The 21,914-nt window shown below is 48.5% G+C and overlaps 1 protein-coding gene across 3 annotated transcripts in view; it reads right to left on the reverse strand.

Moving 5' to 3' along the window:
- Nucleotides 1-14,110: 14,110 nt before the first annotated feature.
- The window catches only part of MAGIX (MAGI family member, X-linked), a 32,510-nt gene continuing 24,706 nt past the window's right edge, over nucleotides 14,111-21,914 (reverse strand). For 2 of the 3 annotated variants that reach the window (XM_083593355.1, XM_083593353.1), the window contains 5 exons: nucleotides 21,702-21,851; nucleotides 21,361-21,443; nucleotides 19,540-19,683; nucleotides 18,610-18,748; nucleotides 14,111-15,326 (listed from right to left, as the gene is read on the reverse strand). In XM_083593355.1, coding sequence (XP_083449481.1) covers nucleotides 14,827-15,326; nucleotides 18,610-18,748; nucleotides 19,540-19,683; nucleotides 21,361-21,443; nucleotides 21,702-21,851 — 1,016 coding nt within the window. In that variant the 3' untranslated portion in view covers nucleotides 14,111-14,826. Of the gene's footprint in view, nucleotides 15,327-17,794; nucleotides 17,910-18,609; nucleotides 18,749-19,539; nucleotides 19,684-21,360; nucleotides 21,444-21,701; nucleotides 21,852-21,914 lie in introns of all 3 variants that reach the window. The other variant, XM_083593354.1, reaches the window with a different exon arrangement.

Raw genomic sequence — 21,914 nt, forward strand, 5'->3', positions numbered from 1 at the left:
ATGCGGGTGGCGCTGTGGGTTAAACCACAGAGCCTAGGACTTGCAGATCAGAAGGTCGGCGGTTTGAATCCCTGTGATGGAGTGAGCTACCATTGCTCGGTTACTGCTCCTGCCAACCTAGCAGTTCGAAAGCACGTCAAAGTGCAAGTAGATAAATAGGTACCACTCTGGCGGGAAGGTAAACGGCATTTCCGTGCGCTGCTCTGGTTCGCCAGAAGCGGCTTAGTCATGCTGGCCACATAACCTGGAAGCTGTACGTCGGGTCCCTTGGTCAATAAAGTGAGATGAGGGCCGCAACCCCACAGTCGGTCACGACTGGACCTTTACCTTTACCTTTACTGTTATCAAACAAAACAGTCCATTATCAGCCTTTTATTTTTTCAAAGACCCACCCCACACTGGCCTAAAGAGGAAGCGAGCCAGTATTATTTTCAGCCCTTGCTAGATCCATGAATTTATGAGTTTGCTCAAATTCTAATGATTGAATGTAGAGATTACGAGGGGTCTGTCCCCCTCTGCAAACTCATAACAATATTTTCTTTCTCTTTTTCCAGATTATTTCAATCTTTCGAAAATGTACTAGGTTTAAATCACCACGCCTCCATATAAAGTCTTTGCCAGTTTAACCAACGTGGGTAGTGACACTTTATCAGGGTTTTCAGCAGGGCAGAGTGACACGGAAATCAATCAGGATCTAGTCAAACAGGGTGGAAATGTTTGCATTTGACAGAGCCTGACTCCACTTCCTGCCCTCAGACAGGAAGCCAACATCACCACACAAGGCAGAGAAGCGGGTAGCAGCCAGTGGGGAAGTGGGCTAGATGGAAGAGAGAACCGAGTGTCTGCATCTTTAATAGTGGGAAAGAAGTGGGAGTTTCTACAGGTGCAGCCCTGTGCAATGTTCACCTGTCCCCCGTGCAAAAGCGTCTGAGTTCCCAATTTGCACAGGACAAACAACCACAATTCTGTGCATGCTTACCTGGAAGCAGAGATGGAAAGATCTGCCAGTTGCAGTTCTCTCAATTCCTCATTTTTTCCAGTAGTAAATTCAGCTCCCTAGATTTCTACAGCAATTTGTGATTACTATTATTTAGTGCAAATTTCACATTTTGTTGTACAGTGGTACCTCGGGTTACATATGCTTCAGGTTACATATGCTTCAGGTTACAGACTCCGCTAACCCAGAAATATTACCTCGGGTTAAGAACTTTGCTTCAGGATGAGAACAGAAATCATGCTCTAGCGGTGCGGCGGCAGCAGGAGGCCCCATTAGCTAAAGTGGTGCTTCAGGTTAAGAACAGTTTCAGGGTAAGAATGGACCTCCAGGATGAATTAAGTTCTTAATCTGAGGCACCACTGTACACTGTTTTAATTGAAGTCAGCAATTTAACACAATACAATGTATTTTGTTATATTCAGGAATATATTTCCTTTTGGTGCACACTTTGCCTTTGTGCATTTTTGTAAACTTTGGTTGGTTGGAGAACCATATCACAACATTTGGTTGAGTGTGAATTTCAAAGGTTGGTTCTCACATTGTTTTAGAAATGCAAATTTTACAGGCTTGGATTTAAATGAGAACAGAATCAAAATTTCTCCCCCGTCCTGATGTGAAACTAAATCCCACTGTGTGCAGTGGGAATTATTCCAGGCAAATGCATATAGGATTGTACCCTTAGGCAATCTAATCCAGAAAGCAGTCACAAGGGGTGCTCATTCATCACCACTGAGTCCTCTCCTCTCCCCAAGTCCCCAAGTCAGTGGCGTCGCAACGGGGGTGTGGGGGGTGGATCGCCCCGGGTTCCACATCTGGGAGGGTGACAAGGCGCCACCCCGTGGGGTGCTCACCCTGCCGCCCTGGCCCGGGTGCGGCAGCGCGAGCAGCAATTGTGCCGCCACAGTTATATATTCCTGAATATAACAAAATACATTGTATTGTGTTAAATTGCTGACTTCAATTAAAACAGCGTACAGTGGTGCCTCAGGTTAAGAACTTAATTCATTCTGGAGGTCCATTCTTAATTTTTAATTTCATTTTGCAAAATAAGAAGTGAGAGGTGGCAAGCCCACAGGACCATTTTTAGCTGTGTGCGCGTTTATGCGTGTATGTATGGAACTTTATGGCACTGGGATATCAACTGCACATATTTCTGTTTTAAACTCTTCTGGGGGCTCTTTTGGCTAAAGAGTGACTCAAATCAGCCTGTAGATCATGAGACTGTTAATCTTAGGTTTGGGGGTTAGAGCCCCATGTTGGGCAATAAATTCCCTCAGGGTCCCTTGCAATTCAACAGTTCTGTGAATGTGTCTAAGTCCCAAATGCTTTTTGAATTCAGGCAGTCGGCCATTTTTCTTTTGCACTTTCCCACATTATGGGACTTCACTTATTCCCCAAAGTGCATCCTTTGGGGGAAAATTGCAGGCGTAACGGGGACAGCCAGGGAAGATGATACTTCTCCCACCTCTTCATTTCTAGGCTATTGCTCTTGTCCAGGTATCTGGCAGCTTTGCCAGTCCCCCAGAGAGAAGAAACAAGGCAACAATTATTTCTACAGTGTCTCTTAAGCACCTGACTGCCTCACTAGAGAGCAGGATTGCCAAATGATGGATGGTCTGCAGAAATCAGCAGGTGATGTTTTTCTCCGTATGGCACCGCTAACAAACATTATCATCAACTAATGTCTGCGCAAATAAAAACTACCTGTCTTAAAGACACAAGTGTTGTGGCCGGTTGAAAAGATGGCAATCCTATTGGAGATATGAGCATAGGAGTCTTCTCTCATGCTTTTTCATAACCCTGGACCACACCCCTCTCCACCTCATGGATGTGGTCCAAAGGAAAGCAGAGCAATATGTTTGGCTGCAGCAGCTTGGCTGCAGGAGATGCCAGAAGGAGGTGCACAAGACGCCATTCAACTGTCTTAGGGACTCCATTCTGGATCTGAGTAGGGTTTACTGGTTAGCCTTTTCTTCTCCCAGAGATATAGCACAAGGCAGTGGAGGTTTCAGATCAGAGTTTTCCTTCTCTTCGATGAGCTCCCTTCCCAGGTGGACGAGCCCCACCTGCCCCTCACTTCCTTCTGCAGCACACACAGAAATCACCTTCTTGACCTTTGGACCCACCATTGGTTTCATCCACTCAATCTGCCCAAGCCTGTCTTTGCATGCAGGGGAAGTCCCTAACTCAATGAGGGTTTGAGATCCATCGGCTATCCTCACCTGGTTTAGCTGGCCAGTCAAAGCTATTTCTGGGGTGTGGACACTGTCGCATGCCGACAGCTTCTAGGTAAAGGTGAAGGACCCCCGGATGGTTAGGTCCAGTCACAGGCGACTATGAGGTGCGGTGCTCATCTCGCTTTCAGGCCAAGGGAGCCGCTGTTTGTCCGCAGACAGCTTTTCTAGATCATGTGGACAGCATGACTAAACCACTTCTGGCACAATGGGACACCATGATGGAAGCCAGAGTGCATGGGAATGCCATTTACCTTCCCACTGCAGTGGTACCTATTTATCTACTTGCACTGATGTGCTTCTGAACTGCTAGGTTGGCAGAAGCTGGGCCAGAGCAACAGGAGCTCACCCCGTTGCGCGAATTTGAACCGCTGACCTTCTGATTGGCAAGCCCAAGAGGGTCCATGGTTTAGACCACAGTGCCACCCAAATCCCATTTACCTTTACAGCTTCTAGGAGCCACAGGTGGGAGCTGAGTGCAGGGTGGGGACCAAAGGTAGACAAACTACTCCAGAAAGAGCACAATGTGTTCCACACTAGACGTGCTACCTGTACAGATACACCCTAGTCACAGTGTGCATACACATAAATAACCCACAATACATGAAGCAACAATCACTACACACTTCCCGGTGCTCCATCAGAATACATCTAGGCCATACTCGTGACATACATTGAAAACGCTATGGCACCACTTTAAGGAGTCATGGCTTCTCCCAAGGAATTCTCAGAGCTGTAATTCATTAAGAGTGCTGAGAGCTGTTAGGAGATCCCTATTTCCCTCATGGAGCTACAATTCCCATAGTTCCCTGGGCAGAGGGATAGAGTGTCAGACCACTCTGAGAATTGTAGTGCTGTGAGTAGAATAGGGGTCTCCTATTAACTCTCAGGACCCTTAATGAATGACAGCTCCCAGAATTATTTCGGGGAAGCCACGACTGTTTAAAGTGATAACCTAGTGTTTTAAATATACATTGTGCATGTTGCGCTAGTCTCTTGTTCAACCCGTAGCTGTATGTTGAAGTCTTCTGGCAGGTGGGAACCAGAAGCGTAAGCTCAGCTGGCCAACAGGCCACGGCACAGTTGACCAGGGCAGTGAGCACCATGTTACACACACCGCAAACACCACCAGCTCTAGGAAACCTTGAGGAGGACAACCTTCTCCTCCAGTCAATAAATTAGGTAAAGGTAAAGAGACCCCTATCCATTAGGTCCAGTCGTGGCCGACTCTGGGGTTGCGGTGCTCATCTCGCTTTATTGGCCGAGGGAGCCGGCATACAGCTTCCGGGTGATGTGGCCAGCATGACTAAGCCGCTTCTGGCGAACCAGAGCAGCGCACGGAAACACCGTTTACCTTCCCACTGGAGTGGTACCTATTTATCTACTTGCACTTTGATGTGTTTTCGAACTGCTAGGTTGGCAGGAACAGGGATCAAGCAACGGGAGCTCACCGTTTCCGTGCGCTGCTCTGGTTTGCCAGAAGCGGCTTAGTCATGCTGGCCACATGACCCGGAAAAACTGTCTGTGGACAAACGGCGGCTCCCTCAGCCTGTAAAGCGAGATGAGTGCCACAACCCCAGAGTCGTCTGTGACTGGACTTAACTGTCAGGGGTCCTTTACCTTTAGCTTTCAGTATGTTTAAAAGCAGCTGAGACAGCCCTCTTGATGACAAAACTACTTTGCTCAGTTGCTGGTAATTACACCCAAATTATGGGGAGTTTATAGCTCTATGGTGGCCAGAGCACCCACAAGTCAAAGAGCTTTCGCACGTTTTCTTGTGAAGACTGGGATTAAAGTGAGGCAGGCTCCTTAAACACATTCAGATGCTTGTAGCGATAAGACCCTTATCGGAAAATCTTTCAGTGGCTGACAAGATTGTTGGAGTGAAGCATTGGAAGTCATTAACATGCTCCAGAATGGCTGAAGAAATCACTTTAGATGGGCAGAATTGGCAAATTAGCTGCTTTCATTAACTGTCACAGAGATGGTTAGCGTGGTATCATTTTGCTGAGTAACTATGGAAAGTGTGCTCAGTTAGAAGAGCATATGTTTTCTGTTTGGTTTGGGTAATGTATGATTTTATTTTATTTTTTTAAAAAATAACAACAGGACTTTGCTGACTTCACCTTCTATAGCTGTGTTTTTGTACTATGAAGACATGAATAAGAGAGATGAGTTTCCAGTGACCCCACAAGTATGAATCTCTGGTAGTTGGCTGGGATGTCACAGCCCACGGTACTTTGTAACGTGCCCAGCCACCTTGTGAGCAAAGGGTTTTTAATTTTATTTTTAAGTGTTTAAAAGAAGCGAAGGGGCAGGAGATTTGTAGCCTTGCACAAAATACCTTGGGCTCAAGTCTACACCACACCCTTGGGCTGTGTACACACTATGCATTTAAAGCACATTTAAAGCACACACATACCAAAGAATTCTGATAACTGCAGTTTATTAAGGGTGCTGGGAATTGTACCTCTGGGAGGGGGCAAATTACAATTCCCAGATTTCTTGGATTATGCTTTAAATGGATGGTGTATATGCAGCCCCCTGGTCAGGCCATCACAGTTTCAGAAGTTCATGACCATCACAATTGCCTCAAATGTATGCAGGACCTCTCAGAGTGTCAGAGACACCTGGCCCCTTTGCAGAAGGGAAGGTTTGTTTATATAATCAGCTGATCAGAAAGGAACATGTACTGGTACATCATGATCTAAGCTTGTGCCATCATAATTTTCAAATAAAAAGTATCTATTAACAATTATTGTTAACAATAGCAATTAACAAAAATCTGTATCACATAACAAAAAGTATATCTTCTGTCAAATTACATTATTTGCATAAATTAGCATCTCTAAGCAGTGAATATCACATTTTAGTCTGATGTGCAATAAAAACACATTGCAAAACATCAAATGCAGGAAACCCCAATCTGAGGGCCCCTTTGAGCTCAAGGCCAGTTGGCCCTGAATGTGTGTCTACTTCAGTATATTTATGCAGAATGGAAAAAGCTACAACCTTGCCCCATCTCTTGTTAAATCCTGTCTCCGTGCTGTGACTCAGCCTAGGTGCGCTGGTTCCTCAGACACTCCCTCCAGGACTCTCCATTCCCAGGACCAACAGGATTCCCTGCACTGCATTCCTCCTTGACTCAGATGGGTCCCAACTCGCTTGCCTGGAACTCCACTGGAACCCTCAACTCAGGCAAGGGAGGGGCACGGAAGAACCGGCAATCTGCCAGGGCTGGCAGGCTGCAGCTCGCCTGTTGCAAAGGAAACGAAAGTAGAACGGCACAGACAGAAGAAACGCAGAGCTCAGAGTGTCCCATGCCTAACGTTTAGGTGGAAGACCTGTGTGGGTCCCTCTTCTGATCCTGTAAGGGCCAATTCACACAACTAAAGCGGAGGACATGTGAGTGGAATGAAGCAGGGCTGAGCTGCACCATGTATAAACAGCAGGCTGGGTTCTATCCTGATTTACACCCGGTCGCCAGAGGCTGTGCTGTAATGTGCCATCTGCCACACAGTCCCAGAGGCATCCGCTCGCTGTTCCTTAGCTGCTGCAGTCAGTATGGATTTGGCAGCTGGCACTGGGAGCATCACACGGAGCTGTCTTTGCAGAGTGCTGCTGTCAACAGAGCCAAGCATTTTTGTTGATTAGTCACCTGCCTTTTAACCAGCTAGTTAACGGACGAAGATGAAATACGCGCAAATGTTTTCAAATCATCTCTCACGAGGAAATTGGAAAAAGCAGAGGAGACCCTTTCCTAGATACCTAAATGACTATGACCAGAGCAGTTGGTCATGGAACTGACCACAGTGACCCTGGACTTAAGCTTGAGTGGTGTCCAGGATGTGGAGCGAGATGTCCGTGTTGTCCAGGCAATTTGGAATATAGTCACATCGTGCTGTTAAATGGAATAGGCATGTAGATGGGCAATTGCCAAGAAAATGCAACATGGTCTGATGTGCTTTCAAAAGAGTGTTTTTGATCTTGGCAGCTGGCTGGGTCACTGCTAGAACAGGATACTGGACTATTGATCTCATCCAGCAGGCTCTTCAAATATATTATAATAATAATAATAATAATAATAATAATAATAATAATAATAATGGGTTTGGGGTATTATTGTTTATGTTTGTTACTATGTGATGCATTTTTTGTGTTTTTATATTGTAAACCGCCCTGTGATCCTCAGATGAAGGTGGTATAGAAATTTAATAAATAATAAAATTATAAAATTTTCTTCCGTATATGTCCAGTGCCATTGGGGTGTGGGGGTTCACCCCCCCATTGGTGGGATTGCATACGCTTCAGGTTACATACGCTTCAGGTTACAGACTCTGCTAACCCAGAAATATTTCCTCGGGTTAAGAACTTTGCTTCAGAATGAAAACAGAAATCGTGCTCCAGCGGCGCAGCGGCAGCAGGAGGCCCCATTAGCTAAAGTGGTGCTTCAGGTTAAGAACAGTTTCAGGTTAAGAAGGGACCTCCGGAACGAATTAAGTACTTAACCCGAGGTACCACTGTACTTGGTCTTCGTCACTTTGATCACAGGGACATCCACATAAGAGCAGAATATATGTCATAAGCTGTTGAAGAAAAAAGATTACAAAGAACTAAGAGCATACAAGATTATTACTCTTATTTTATTTGTATCTCACCTTTCCTGCAAGGCGCTCAAGGGAGTGTACATAATTCTGTCCCCTCTCTGGTTATTCACAACACGCCTGCGAGGTAGGTTAGGCTGCAAAACTATGACTGGTTCAAGGCAACGCAAGAAGTTTCATAGCTTGGTGGGGATTTGAACGTGTGCTAGTCTGACAATAACTACTATGCAACACACCGATGTCAAGATGATACACGGTTTAGATATTTACAAAGTCTGTCTTCATCTTCCTGTCAAGCATTTCAAATGATTATGCAATCATCTTGTCCTTAGCAAAAGCAAAACAAAGCAGTTATTTGCCCCTTAGACAAAATCATTGTCTCAGTGGCAGACACATGTACAACAAAACAGATGTATATCTTTTGCTACCTGTCTCGCTTCTTACTGTTTGCAAGTGTGAGTTGGCGATGTTCTGCAAACCCCCTCCCCAAGCCCAATGACTTAGGCAGTTTTCTAAGATGAATGAAATTTCACAAAAGCAGGTAGGGAAAGGATTGCAAGAGTCCACATGGTATCAGTAAGAGGGGCAAAACAGATGAGATGTCAGAGATTGGCGATCAAGATCTCCCCCCCCTTTTTTAACTTAAAAGCTGCCATAGTGCAGGCAAAATCAATCTGCACTCTCACCAACTGAGCTAGCTCTTATTCTCCTGATTTAAAGCTCTCACCACAAGTTGCTTTGGGCCCTGCAAGTGCAAGCATTCGTAGTACTATATATGGGTGCGTTAATATTTTTCCACTGCAGAGCAAATGGGCGAGGCAGGGTAAGGGATGGAACTGGGAAGATGACACCAAAATGAGATTTTACACCCATCTCTCTCAAGTCCACGAAACTGATCTGAAGAGGTCGGGGAGCAAGCTGAGGCTGTCTTTTAAACTTTTTAGGAAAGTCCTAATCTCAGATGTGGTTCTCCCTAACGGTTAATGTGTTCAGCAACTAAACTTCCTCCCCTTCCCCTCTCATTAGTTCACTGCCCCAGTGACACAAAAGCTCAGCCATTAAAACTTAGAAGCCACTTATTCCTGGGCATCCCAAACCCTCCTAAAAACAGCAATAACAACAGAACACACTCACTTCTCCGAAGTTACAGTTCAGGATTTAGTTTCCCACGGGTGAGAGTGCACTGGATATTTATGCTGTCTTTTCCATAGTTGTGGATTCACTGACAAAATTAAAAGTGGAGTGCAATGGTAGCAATGTAAGGCTCCTAACAGCAGGAAGTAGATCCACTAACCTATCCTCAAATTCCCAGAAAGGGGTCACCCCAAGCGCTTTCACCTTTGGCTAGCTCCTGTCTCTGACCTACTCTTTCTCTAGGTGGAATCTACACACGTATAAAAAAACGCTGTGAAAATGTGTTTTTTAAAAAAACGTTTTGAAAAATATATTGAAATTTGCATAGCTCACTGCGGCCACCTAGCATCACATTTGTATATTGCACTTCACAACACATTTAAAACATTTTATTTGCAGCTGTGTAGATGAGTCCATCAGATCTGGCTCCGAACAGTCTGCTTCTCCCTCCCTCTGCGAGGTTACCCTCTGAAAGCTGGGGACAGATCCTCCAGCATTCAAGACACATTGAGTTGTTGTTGTTGTCAAATTTGCAGTGCCCAGTGAGTAGAGATCAGCCAACCATTTCATTCTATTTTGTTTCAACAATGTATACACAGCCTAATTACAGTGCCTCTAGGCGGTGTACAAAAAACTCAGCACAATGAAAATAAAATTGAGTTAAAATGATAATCTGAGTTCCGTTAAAATGTTGGAATAAAGAATTATTCAGTAAGTGCTGGAAGTTCAACAGGGAGGGGGCCTGTCTGACCTCCAGTTAGTATTGATCCACCTCCCTAACAAAGCATCAGGGACACGGCTAGACACAGTGGAAGGATTGGTCTTCATAGATTAATTGGACTAATCCTTGGGTGGTAAATATGTGCTGACTGAACGGCTTCTTTTTCTTGTTTAAGATTGTACTCTGCACTTTGAGTGGCAAGGCAGTGGCTGAGTTGTTTCTGCTGTGTCCTGCACAGCCAGTTTCAAACAGTCTGCTGTCTTGGTGGCGCTGAGTGGATCTGTGTCCCCCTGAAATCTGTGACAGCCACTGCAGCAAAGGGCTTCAGGGCAGGCATCAGGGCTGTCTTAGCCATAGAGGCTAGTGGAGCGCCACGGCACCAAGTTCTGAAGGGTGCCAGGGAAGAGGTGGAGGCTGGCCGCGGCACCTCCCGGCATCAACTCGCTGCCCTCACCCGCCTCTGCCATGCCGCGCTGCACCCAGAGCCTCTGCCCTGCTGGAGGAGCTGCCCTCCAGCTGCTGCCCGCCCAGAGGGAAACATGGGGGTGGAGGTGGGGGACGCCAAAGGGATCCTTGCATCACGGTGCCAGATATGCCTAAGATGTCCCCTGGCAGGCATCCCCTTCAGATATATTTCTGGGATAAGGTTACCAGATTTTTTTCAATGAATCTGGGGACACTTTAAATCAATCAATCAATCAATCAATCAAGCTCACCAGGCCTAAGCAGTGATTTTTCCAACCCTGAAAAGGGTTCAGAACCTCGATCATGAATTATGCAGTTTGAGGAAGCAAAGACAATAAATCAAAAGCAACTTTTAAAACAAAATCAGAATCTTTTAATTGATAGATTTTATAAGATTTTATTTATTTATTTAAAAAAGAATAACATTTCCTATGGCATAACTGCACTGCCAGACATATCTAAAGCAATTTCTTGTGTCACTGACATTCCCACCTACACCCAAAAGGCTCCAAATGGCACCTGCACAATTATCAGGTGAGCCAAAAGCCAGCTATTTCCACATCTGGAACAGCAGAAGAACCAACTTCAGTCCTTGTAAGTGGGGGTTCAACCAGGGCAGGTCCTAGAGCCTTAAGACTCTCATGTCATGCATTGCTTAAAACTGTGGGTTGGGATTGCAGAATGCTTCTGAGCACGTGAAGTGAGCCTTTCCTTCTCACCTCTGAGATGACCCACTCCTATAAAATGCACCAGGAAATAGGTGCCCGGAGGATACTTTGATGCAGCCTCCAGGAAGAATTGTGACCCAGCACCTCTTTGCCCATTGTGCGGGTGGTAGTATTGCATGAAAAGATAGCTTCTGGGGCTTTGCAGGGTGGGTTTCAAGCTTGACTGCTGGGTCCACTGAAGGCCTCCTGAATGCAGTGGGGCTGGGCTTCTTAGGTGTGCCATGGCCTTTGACATGCATATCCCCATGGGTTTGTCTTACATGTGCCCATTTATGTGAATCCCCCTCCCCAGTGTTGTATAAAGCCAGAAGCCCTGCCAAGAGTTTATCCAAATGCACCCTGTGGACACATGCACATTTCATGTCAGTTCATGTTTTGCATACAGCATGCAATGCCTATGACCTCCCACCCCACCCCCCACCCTCCCCAGACAAAGGGTGGTGACACAAGGCACAATTTTGGCCTGTGTGCCCCAAAATTGTGCTAGCACCACCTCCGGATATGCTGCGAAGTGTCTGCGCACAGATATATATCAGAGAAGGAACTGAGAGCTAAACGGGAGATGTGAAACCACAATTTTTTTTAAAAAAAAAGTAGTGAGAAATTTAGATTGTAAATTTCTCTCATTTTTATTCCATCGTGCCACCTGCAAAGAAAACCTAGGAGTGTGGTGTCTCACTTCTTTACCCCACAATCCTTTACCAACACAACAACCCCATGTTTGCTGTGCCTTTGCAGAACAGAAGGCCAAACAATGCTCACTAGTAGGAGCAAACGGTGCCCGTGATTGATTAGGAGAAGCTGAAATAACTTGCCCGGGACAATACATTCTCCTTCACCAATTAACAAGAATCTGTATATTATACTCGTTTTCATAGCATCGGGTGGTGGCATGTCTGGGTGTGCGCATGGCACAGAAACACATGGCTCTTCTGAGCCACAGGCATCCCGTATGGCATGCGAAGTCTGCGTTTTAGCGCATGAGGGCTCTCATGCACACCGTGGTTGGCACTAGCAGAGTGAAGAGGACCATTGCATTCTGAGCGGCTGGGCATGGATCACCAGCCCATGCAATTGCAGGGTGGCTTGAGGCACCAGTGGAGTGGAAAGGTCCGTGAGGCTGGTGGACCACTGCACAGCCTGAGGGAAGGAGGAGAATGAACTGTGGTGAAGGGGCAGCGATGGGGAGGTGGTTCAGCAGCAGAGTGGCACAGGCCACACTGCACAGTCTTGGAAAGTGATGTGATAAGGGATACTAGGCCGGTGGTTTTCAAATCATGCTCCAGAGGTTTCCTCGGAAGCACACAAGTCTTCTGGGAGAAGATCAGTCATGGCAGAAGAGGCGGCCCCTGAATTGTCCACTCCAACCAATTTTCAACTTCCCTGCAAAGGAGGAGTGTTGGGCATGTTCCAGCAATGTGCTTTGCTTGTGTGGGGTAACTGACTGCATGCCCTAAAGTAATTCTATAGAATCCTCTGAAACATGTGGGCTTTTCAAAAAAACAACAACAGGTGCTTAGGGGTTCCTTAGTAGATGAGTCACTATGGAATGGGTTTGTTTGTTGATCTGTTGCAATTATACCCAAGGAGCTCAAAGCACCATACCTAGTTCCTCTCTGCTATTTCATCCTCACAGCAAGCCTGAGTGATAAAGGTAAAGGGACCCCTGACCATTAGGTCCAGTTGTGGCCGACTCTGGGGTTGCAGCGCTCATCTCGCTTTATTGGCCGAGGGAGCCGGCGTACAGCTTCCGGGTCATGTGGCCACCATGACTCTGCCGCTTCTGGCGAACCAGAGCAGCGCATGGAAATGCCGTTTACCTTCCCGCCAGAGCGGTACCTATTTTTCTACTTGCACTTTGACGTGTTTTTGAACTCCTAGGTTGGGCAGGAGCTGGGACTGAGCAACGGGAGCTCACTCAGTCGCGGGGATTCAAACCGCTGACCTTCTGATCGGCAAGTCCTAGGCTCTGTGGTTTAACCCACAGTGCCACCCGTGTCCAGCCTGAGTGATAGGTTAGGTTGAAAGATAATGAGTTGCCCAAGGTCACCCAGAGATTCGAACCCTGGGCTCCCCAACACTCTAACTGCTACCGAGCCTCAATGGATTTTGTGAATGGAATATTGAGTCAGCGGTTTTCAAATGATCAAGTCTCATGGAAACCCTTTCCCGTTAACTAACTGCTGACAGACTTCCAGTGTGCCTCCCACAGAACATTCTGGGCTTGTTGTTGGCAGTGTTGCACCTTCGGTTTGTGCCAAGTCCCAATGAGACCCACTGGATGCAGCAACTGCCTTGTGCAAATTGTGAGAAGCCTAGAACAGCAGCAGGAAAATGGATGTGGATGGAGGGCCAGTCGCAGCAGCCACCTGTCAGTCACCTGGTGTCAGGTGATCCAGAGGTGACACGCCCCCTCCATCAGCCTCATTGACAATGGCAAGCTCCACCCTGCTGTCAATCACCTGACGTCTGGTAATATTAATTTTGAAGGGATGCGGGTGGCTCTGTGGTCTAACCCACTGATCCTCTTGGGCTTGCTGATCGGAGGGTCGGTGGTTCAAATCCCTGTGACAGGGTGAGCTCCCATTGCTCTGTCCCAGCTCCTGCCAACCTAGCAGTTCGAAAGCATGCTAGTGCAAGTAGACGAATTGTGGGATGTGAAACACAAGAGCAGTCAAGTACAACATCCCTAGAGTGGACATAAAAGGGGATGTCTGGACCAGCCAGTCGGAACTTCCTGTTTCTCCTAGTCTGGGACAGACTTCCTCTGCATGTGACTAGAGGTGGGCGTGACTTCACCTGCCCAGGTAACAAAAGAGCAGGACTGGTCAGCCATCTCTCTCTCTCTGACTACATTCATCAAAGAAGCAACACCTGCTTAGCCTAAGATGCAGCCAAGAGAGGACAAAGGAGCTGTCTCCTTATGGGATAGTTTCCAGCTGTATATTACTTTTGTAACTTAAGTCTGCTTTCTAGGATCCATTTGTGAACAGAATGTGTGAGTAAACTCTTTTTATACTTTTAAAGAAGACTGTGTCATGTCTATCTTTTTATGAGGGCCTAAAGGGGAAATTACCAATGAAACTTATTTTAGAGGCTTTAGTGAGCCTGAGCAAACGCATCCGCTGCGCAAGTTTAAAAGGGGAATGTTACTCTGCTAAATTATAGAACTTGTTAACACAAGTTGGAAAGGATATAATCAAACAACATATCCTCTCCTGCATCCCTGAACATTCCCACACAAATTTTGATCAGGGGTCACAAAGGAACAATAAAGAGTGTACCCTAAGTGCACTTCCGATTCCTGCCTTTGCAGGCAAAAGTTGACCTTTTAAAAACCTGGTGCTTTCTTCTGTCGCTGTAAACCATAGTCTGAAGTTTCCTGTGCCTGACATCATATATAAAATAGGCCTGGCTGACCATTAGGCCGCAGGTTCGCCACCACTGCCCTGGGACATGGCCACCATCCCTCCTCTGGCGCTAGGCATTGCAGGGTAGGCAATCGTGGGCAAGCCCATTTTCTGTCTGCCATTATGGATCTTCTCCCCGGAGAAAACTTCTCATAACGCCCCCTGGGATCTTCGCAACGCAGCTTCGGTAGCACTGCAATAGGTTCTAGTCCGCCCAGGGCAGGAGGCTGTATAAGGGATGCTACCACCGCAGTCCTTGGGAGCAGCGGAAGCGGCAGCAAAACGGAAGATTGCCTCACAGAATCCCAAGGAAGGTGGGGAAGGAGGCTTGTGTTTGCGTTGAATCATTGCATAGTATGGATGGGGGCCGGGGAGCGCAAGACGGAAGCTGCCGTTGCATAGTACGAATACGGGGAGCAGGCAAAGGAAAGGAAAAAAGAAAATCATATTGCATAGTCCGGATGGGGGTGGACAGGGCCATTGCCCCAGGCACTGAGTAGTTCTGCGTTGCGGAGCCGCAAAGAGTGCTAGGCTTAGCTGCGCCTCTTCACCTCCATGCTTTTCCCTCTTCCCGAGTCACCCTTTTGCTCTTCCTCCTCCCCCTGGCCCATGCAGACGCCCCACAGAGCCCGCGATAAGCGCTCCTTGCTGGGCACCAGCCAGGGACCAGGGACCAGGTCTGAGCGCAGCTTCCTGCTCGGCCTGGGGGAGAGGAGCTTGCAGCTGTCCCCTCCTCCCTCCACGCCCTTCCCTTGCTCCCGCAGCCTCCAGCCCCCTTCTCCATCTTCGTCTTCCTCCCCTGGAGCCTTGGTGGAGCTGCGGTGCGGCCAGCTAGGCTGGCGGGCTTTGGGGAGCTGGAGCTGGAGCCGCTGTTTGTTGCTGGGCGATGCCTCCCGGCTGCCCCCGTCACAGGGGGGCTGACCCAGATATTGGGGACCCCCAGGCGGGTTTGCTCTCCGGTGCCGGTGCTTGCCTTTGTCCTCGGTCTCCGGCGCCTGCTGCAACCTGGCAGGGCTCTGACTGTACTCTCGGTCTGGGGGGAGAAAAACACAGAACAGGAGAGATTAGACCCTGAAGACATCCTTCCTCAGCAGGCATAGGCAAACTTCGGCCCTCCAGGTGTTTTGGGACTACAACTTCCATGATCCTCAGCTAACAGGACTAATGGTCAGGAATGATGGGAGTTGTAGTCCCAAAACATCTGCAGGGCCGAGTTTGCCTATGCCTGGTATAAGGCAAGGTGGGCTGCATGGAGTGGGTGGGTCTTTGGTTTTGTTTTGAAAAAGAAAGGAGACAAAAGAAAAACTTCTCATCCCAAGCTGCACCCTGCCTTGGGGGTAAAGTTGCCAAGGTTTGATTTCAAAATGCTGGCATTCTGGGCAAGGCCAGGCAGGTAGCGCCAGGGAGGGCAGATACTGGTGGGGTGGAGACAGGATAGAATGTGGAATGCGGCTGCCTCTCCATTACCTAAAATAATCACCAGCTATGTTTTAAAAATACTCCTTGAAGAGGCTTCCTCAAACTCGGCCCTCCAGATGTTTTTGACTACAACTCCCATGATCCATAGCTAGCAGGACCAGTGGTCAGGGATGATGGGAATTGTAGTCTCAAAACATCTGGAGGGCTGCGTTTGAGGAAGCCTGCCTTGGAGCAACGCTGTGGAGCTCCAGCGTCCAATTCTGCCCAGGAATCCACATCCCTCAGGATACTCTGATACGACCCCTCATCTCTGAAGCCTTAGGGCTGCCTCCCTTGACCTTTGGTCCCCAGGTATTGTTGGACTACATCTCCCATCATCCTTGACCATGGGGCCATGCTGGCTGGGGATGATGGGGGTTGTAAAAAGGTAAAGGGACCCCTGACCATTAGGTCCAGTCGTGGCCGACTCTGGGGTTGCGGTGCTCATCTTGCTTTATTGGCTGAGGAAGCCGGGATACAGCTTCTGGGCCATGTGGCTAGAGTGGTGAACCAGAGCAGCACACAGAAATGCCGTTTACCTTCCCACTGGAGGGGTACCTATTTATCTACTTGCACTTTGACGCGCTTTTGAACTGCTAGGTTGGCAGGAGCAGGGACTGAGCAACGGGAGTTCACTCCGTCGCGGGGATTCAAACCGCCGACCTTCCGATCGGCAAGTCCTAGGCTCTGTGGTTTAACCCACAGCACCACAAACAATATATGGGCACTCAAGATTGGGGAAGGCTGCTTTATTGTTGGGTGGGGGAGAGATCTGCTGTTTTCTGGGATCTCCCTGAGAGCTCCCTTGGGTTTCTTCTACTGCCCCTTGAGGTCCCCAAATTGGATCTAAGTTCTAGGAGTATGAGGACTTCCTTCTGCAATGTTTTCCACTGAGAAGGCCTCTCTGCCCCACCAGTTTAAAGTGGTTCAGCTGTTGTGGCTTCCCTCCAAGTAACTCTGGGAGGCATCCCCACATCTCCCAGGCTGCGTTCCTGCCCTTTGGGCTTCTAGAGGCAGGATCCTATCCAAGCTTGGGGTGCCAGCACGGGCCAGCTTGGCAACATGGCACTTGGGCAGTTTGTGTATGTCCTAGCTGGGCTGGAGGGAGGCTTCTAGGGGCGGGGGAGAAGCTAGGTGGGAACAACAAGTTGGAAAGAGGTTTGGGAAGGAATCCAGTATTACATAGACAGGTCTAGAACGTTTCACAATGTGCTAATATGTGGAGGAGGAATTCCAGACAAATCAGTGAGAAATGGAAAATGGGGGAGGCAACCAGAGGCAATGGTAGCTATGGCCAGGGCACAAAAAAATAAAATAAATCACAATTCTGCACCGTGAAAGCTGAATTATGCAAGCGTGAATTGCATAATTTATTCTGCTTCTACTAGTCAATGGCCTCCGCAGGGCACAGAAGTATCTGCCTTTTAAGTTTTTTTTTAGCAAGCACTGTCCGCATGCTTTAAAGACGGTCTTCAAAACCCCACGGGTAAGGAATTTGCTATTAAAAGAGAAATTATAATGTGTCACTCAGCCAAGACTTGCAATTTAACAAGCGATTGCATGGGGGAAGTTGGCTCTGTGACATTACAACCACCAACCAAGCAGTGCTGCTCGCGGCTGGCTTCTGCTATTTCAGCACTCAGCCCTGCAGAATGGAAGTATGCTTGGACAGAATGCCACATGTGCCCCCTTGCTACGAAAAGGGTAGGTCTGTCTTCAGCCCGGAAGTCTGAAGAGGCTGCATTATGCAGCTCATACCAAAATTCTGCTCCTTTTCTGTACTTGTGCAGAACTGCAGAATACACAGAGCTTTGGCTTGGGGGGAAAGGTCTGTTGGGGTGATGCTGGGGAAACAGGAGCAGGGAGACCAGGGAAGGGTCCTAATGTGGTGGTGGGAAGTGAGGGGAAGAAGGAGAGGTGGCTCCACCTGTTGCAAAGTTCTCGATGCTCTTGTTGTTTGAGGATGATTCCCTGGGAGACTATGGGAGAGAAAGGGACTGGGCTGAGTGGTTCTGCTGGTCCGGCTGGGGGCTGGACACCCACCATTTATGTTCGACCCGTCCCACGAGGCAGAAGCAGGGCTCCCCCCGGGGGGAGTTGGTCACGCAGAGAGCCAGACTGGCCAGCGGCTGCCCTGTGGGGCGGAGACAGATGGAGACTTTGGGGGAGAGAAAGGAAGTGATAGGGAAGTTACAAGGCCAGCACAGACCGGGAGTAGGGGATGGAGCCATCACAGACCAGGAAGGCAAAGCAGACCAGAAAAGGTTAAGGTGAGGTTGGCACAGATTAGGCAGAGAAGTGGGGGGGGAGGGGGGGTCAGACAACACCATGGGTGGGTCGGGGTGGTGTATGGTGGGTCAGACGGACGAAGGACGGCAGGGCAGGAAAGAAAAAAGAAGAGGAGAGAGGGGTGAATATTGCAGACCCAGAACCTGCCTCTCTGCAGAGAAAAGGTGGGGAGTTTTGAAAATCTGTTTTGTCCTTGGTGTTAGTATGTATACTTTTTATTGCTGTAAGCCCCTTTGGACAGACTTTGCTCAGAAAAGCAGCATATAAGCATATTTTTAAAGAAACTGGGAGAAGTCCATTACAAGGCCTATCATCCTGGGGTACGGCACCTCTCTTGAAACAGAGAAACTAATTGTGGTTTTCCTCCTCTCCCTTAAGGGTCAGGGGGAAATTTGCCGGTGGGGCGGGGAGCGTGCCAGACTATTTCCACCTGAAATTTCCACCTGGGCCATCCCATCTCCCCTGTGATCATTTCTCACGTGTTGCATTAACCATGGGGTCGGCTTGAGCCTATCTCTACTGTAGAGGAAGAGAGGGATGGGCAGAAAAGACCAGGTCTGTGCACGTACCATAATCAGGAACGAACCCGTTGCCCCTCTTCAGCACCAGGCGTATCCGGCTCCCCCCGTTGCGGATGTGCTCCACAGCTTGAGCATGCGTCATTCCTGCTGTAGGCTCTCCGTTGATCTCTACCAGCTGGTCGCTCACCTGCCACGGTGTAAAACTCACCATCACTGCCAAGAGCCGGCTGGGGTTTTGCTTTGTTCTGGAGATTTCACAATGTGTTTCCACACATTGGATAGGCATGACAATAATGGGCCTTCTCGGTGGTGGCGCCCGTCCTGTGGAACGCCTTCCCTTCAGATGTCAAGGAAATAAACAACTATCTGACTTTTAGAAGACATCTGAAGGCAGCCCTGTAGCGGGAAATTCTTAATGTCTAATGTTTTACTATCTTCTATGTGCTGTAAGCCGCCTAGAGTGGCTGGGGAAACCCAGCCAGATGGGTGGAGTATAATAATAATAATAATAATAATAATAATAATAATAATAATAATTGTAATGCTGAATGCAGAATATGCTGAATATAGAATATGCACAGCTCCACACAGAACACACACATATTGGTGGCCATTCAGGGGAACCTGATAATCTCATTTTGAAGCATTAAAGTAACAATTTTTGAGTGTTCAGAATGCTCCGCATACATTATTCTTGTGTATTCTTTTTAAAGCGTGCCTGGTAGGCCAATATAATTATCCCTGGTGGTGTGTGGGGGGGAAATGTGTGTTGAGGATTAGTGTCTTGCTTAAGGGTACTTAGCAAGTTCGTGGGTGATGGTAACTGGGCACTACCTGATTCACAGATCTCATTTTTAGAGCAGAGCCACATTTCCGTCACGTTCCCGGGTGAGGCTCTCCTAGTGGTTTCCCATTCAAGGAACCAGCCAGGTTCACACTTGCCCGCAGCACTGGGTGTTCCCAGACCGCATCACATACCTGAATCTTGCCACACTGCTGGGCTGGTCCACCCTCCATGAGGGCCAAGACATAGATGTCCATGTTATATTCACTTCCGCCTCTCAAACTGAAGCCAAAGCCGCTGGGTCCTCGTTGCAGCTCCACAGAATATTGGCCAGTCTCCTGAAGAGCAGAGAGCGAGAAACCACAAAGGCAGGTGTAAGGATTGCCCCGAGTTATTGTATCAGACTATGGGGTACAGCAAGGGCAGGGAAGCTGTGGCTCTTCCAGGTGTTGTTGGAGTCCATCAGCCCCAGCCAGCACAACAAATAGTCAGGGATGGTGGGAGCTGCAGCCAAGCAACGTCTGCAGGGACACAGCTTCCCCATCCCTGTAGTGAAGCAGTCTGTCTCCAACTGCGGCAGCCATGGGTGCTTTTGAGCGCTCACAAGTGTATGCGCCAAGTTACGGCTGACTTTGCGGGCTTATTGTGTGTTGGAAGGCCTGGTTGGGCCCTCCACCACTGTGGGGAGTCCCGACAGGGCTTTCCACCATTGCAGCCTAGTCCCCACATACTTTTGGGGGGAGCTGAGGTGTTCTCAGCCCCATAGAGTTGGCGCCTATGCTCACAAGGAGGGTTTGAGGGTGGTAATCATCCCCCTTCTTGTAGCCTCCCCTCATCTGATACTCAGAGAGGAATACTGCCCTAGATCATGGCTGCTTCGCCTTGGTTCGCATGGGCAACAGATGTGAATAGTTGCAAATTTCCCCAGTCCTTTTTCAAAACTATCTAAAGGGCCTGTTCACACTTGAATGCAGGAGGTGATGGAAGGTGCCTGCCTGTGGCAATAGGTTTGCAATGGTACATTCACACCTGCAAGTCACCAGTGCAGTTACGTGTGGGGGGCCAATGCCAAGGCATCACCATACCTTGTGGTGACGTTCCCACTTGGCTCAGAACTGAACCTGAATTATAGTGACACCCAGCAACCTAATCCAAACAAGAATTTAGTGGCTCTTGAGTCATTATGTTAAAACGAAGCCATTTGCTCCTTTCTTCCACAGATTAGGATGCAGAGGTATCACAAGAGAAGCTCTCTCTTTCACAACCCAGATAGAAGGAAGCGAAGGGCAGGCGTCCTTTGTAAAGTATGACCCAGGATAAGGAACTGTGTCCAATTCATGAAAGAGATGAGCTGACTGTGGTTTAGGCTGGCACAACACCCAATCAGACCACTTCATCTCTCGACGTACTAGATCTTCTAGCTCATCTCTTTCCTGCCCATGATCCTGGAGGTAGAACAAAGTCATCGTGACAACCTGTAGCCATTCTCACCTCCCTTTAAAGCCCTCCAAGGTGGCTATTACTACATTGTGTCGTAGCATAAATAAGTACTTCTGTTTGTCTGACCTGCCCCATCTTTATTATATTAATTTGTGGTTATTATAACAACTGCCAGGAGGCACTTGCCCCTTGACTGAGCGACACCGTTTCTCTTCACAACAGCCACCTTATAGGTCTGCCTTTCCCCTATACAAAGTGAAGTCTGTCCGGCTCCACCAATCCTGGATCTCTTACAGGCAGCAGCAGTGGAGCGGGCAAAGACAATGGAGCCCACAGGTCACTGCAGACACAAGAAACTGAGTGGTGCACACAGGCCAGCAGGGAAGTAAGGGTGGAATCGGAAAAGGGTTGCAGGGCCAGTCCTTGCCTGGGGCATAGACCTGCCAGCCAGCCCTGACTCACCCTTCGCTCTAGCTCCATCCTCCCCCACTTCTGACCACCTTTCAAACCTAGCACCCAGAAGGCCCCTTCTCCATCCAGGGTCCCCAGCTACCCATTCCCGGGGTTTTCAATACCTGGGGCTGGGAGAGGCGGTAGGTGGGGCTCCGGGGACATTCGCCTACATCAATATCAGCTGTGTTCAAATCACTGGAAACTCCTGGAAGTGAATCAAAAGAGTCAGCATGAGTCTCCACTGCCCCTTCCTTCCTTCCTTCCTTCCTTCCTTCCTTCCTTCCTTCCTTCCTTCCATCCATCCATCCCTCAGCACCTGCCCTTCCTCCTCCCTCAGGCCTCCTTCTGCAATGCTCCCACCAACCCCCATTTTCTACCCTTGCTCACCTTTCCCAGGCTCCCTTGCTCCTCACTTTATGCCCCTCACCATCCCCTCCCCCAAATGCCCGCTGCAATTGCTTACCCGCGTCCTTGCGATTCCGGACCCTCATTCGCACCCGGCTCCCCGCCTGCCGGAAGATGCCCCCGACATCGCCGTGGGATAGCCGCGCTAAGAGCCCACCATCTTCCTGATGAGAGGGACCCTCTTCTGGATGGGGCAACAGAGAGCTGGCTGGGAGGAGAGAGAGCAGATGGATCAAAGCACAGCCTCCCACTCTTTGGCGCTGTGGGTTAA

This window comes from Podarcis filfolensis, assembly GCF_964270895.1.
Source record: "Podarcis filfolensis genome assembly, chromosome: 17".
Taxonomy (NCBI): Eukaryota; Metazoa; Chordata; class Lepidosauria; order Squamata; family Lacertidae; genus Podarcis; species Podarcis filfolensis.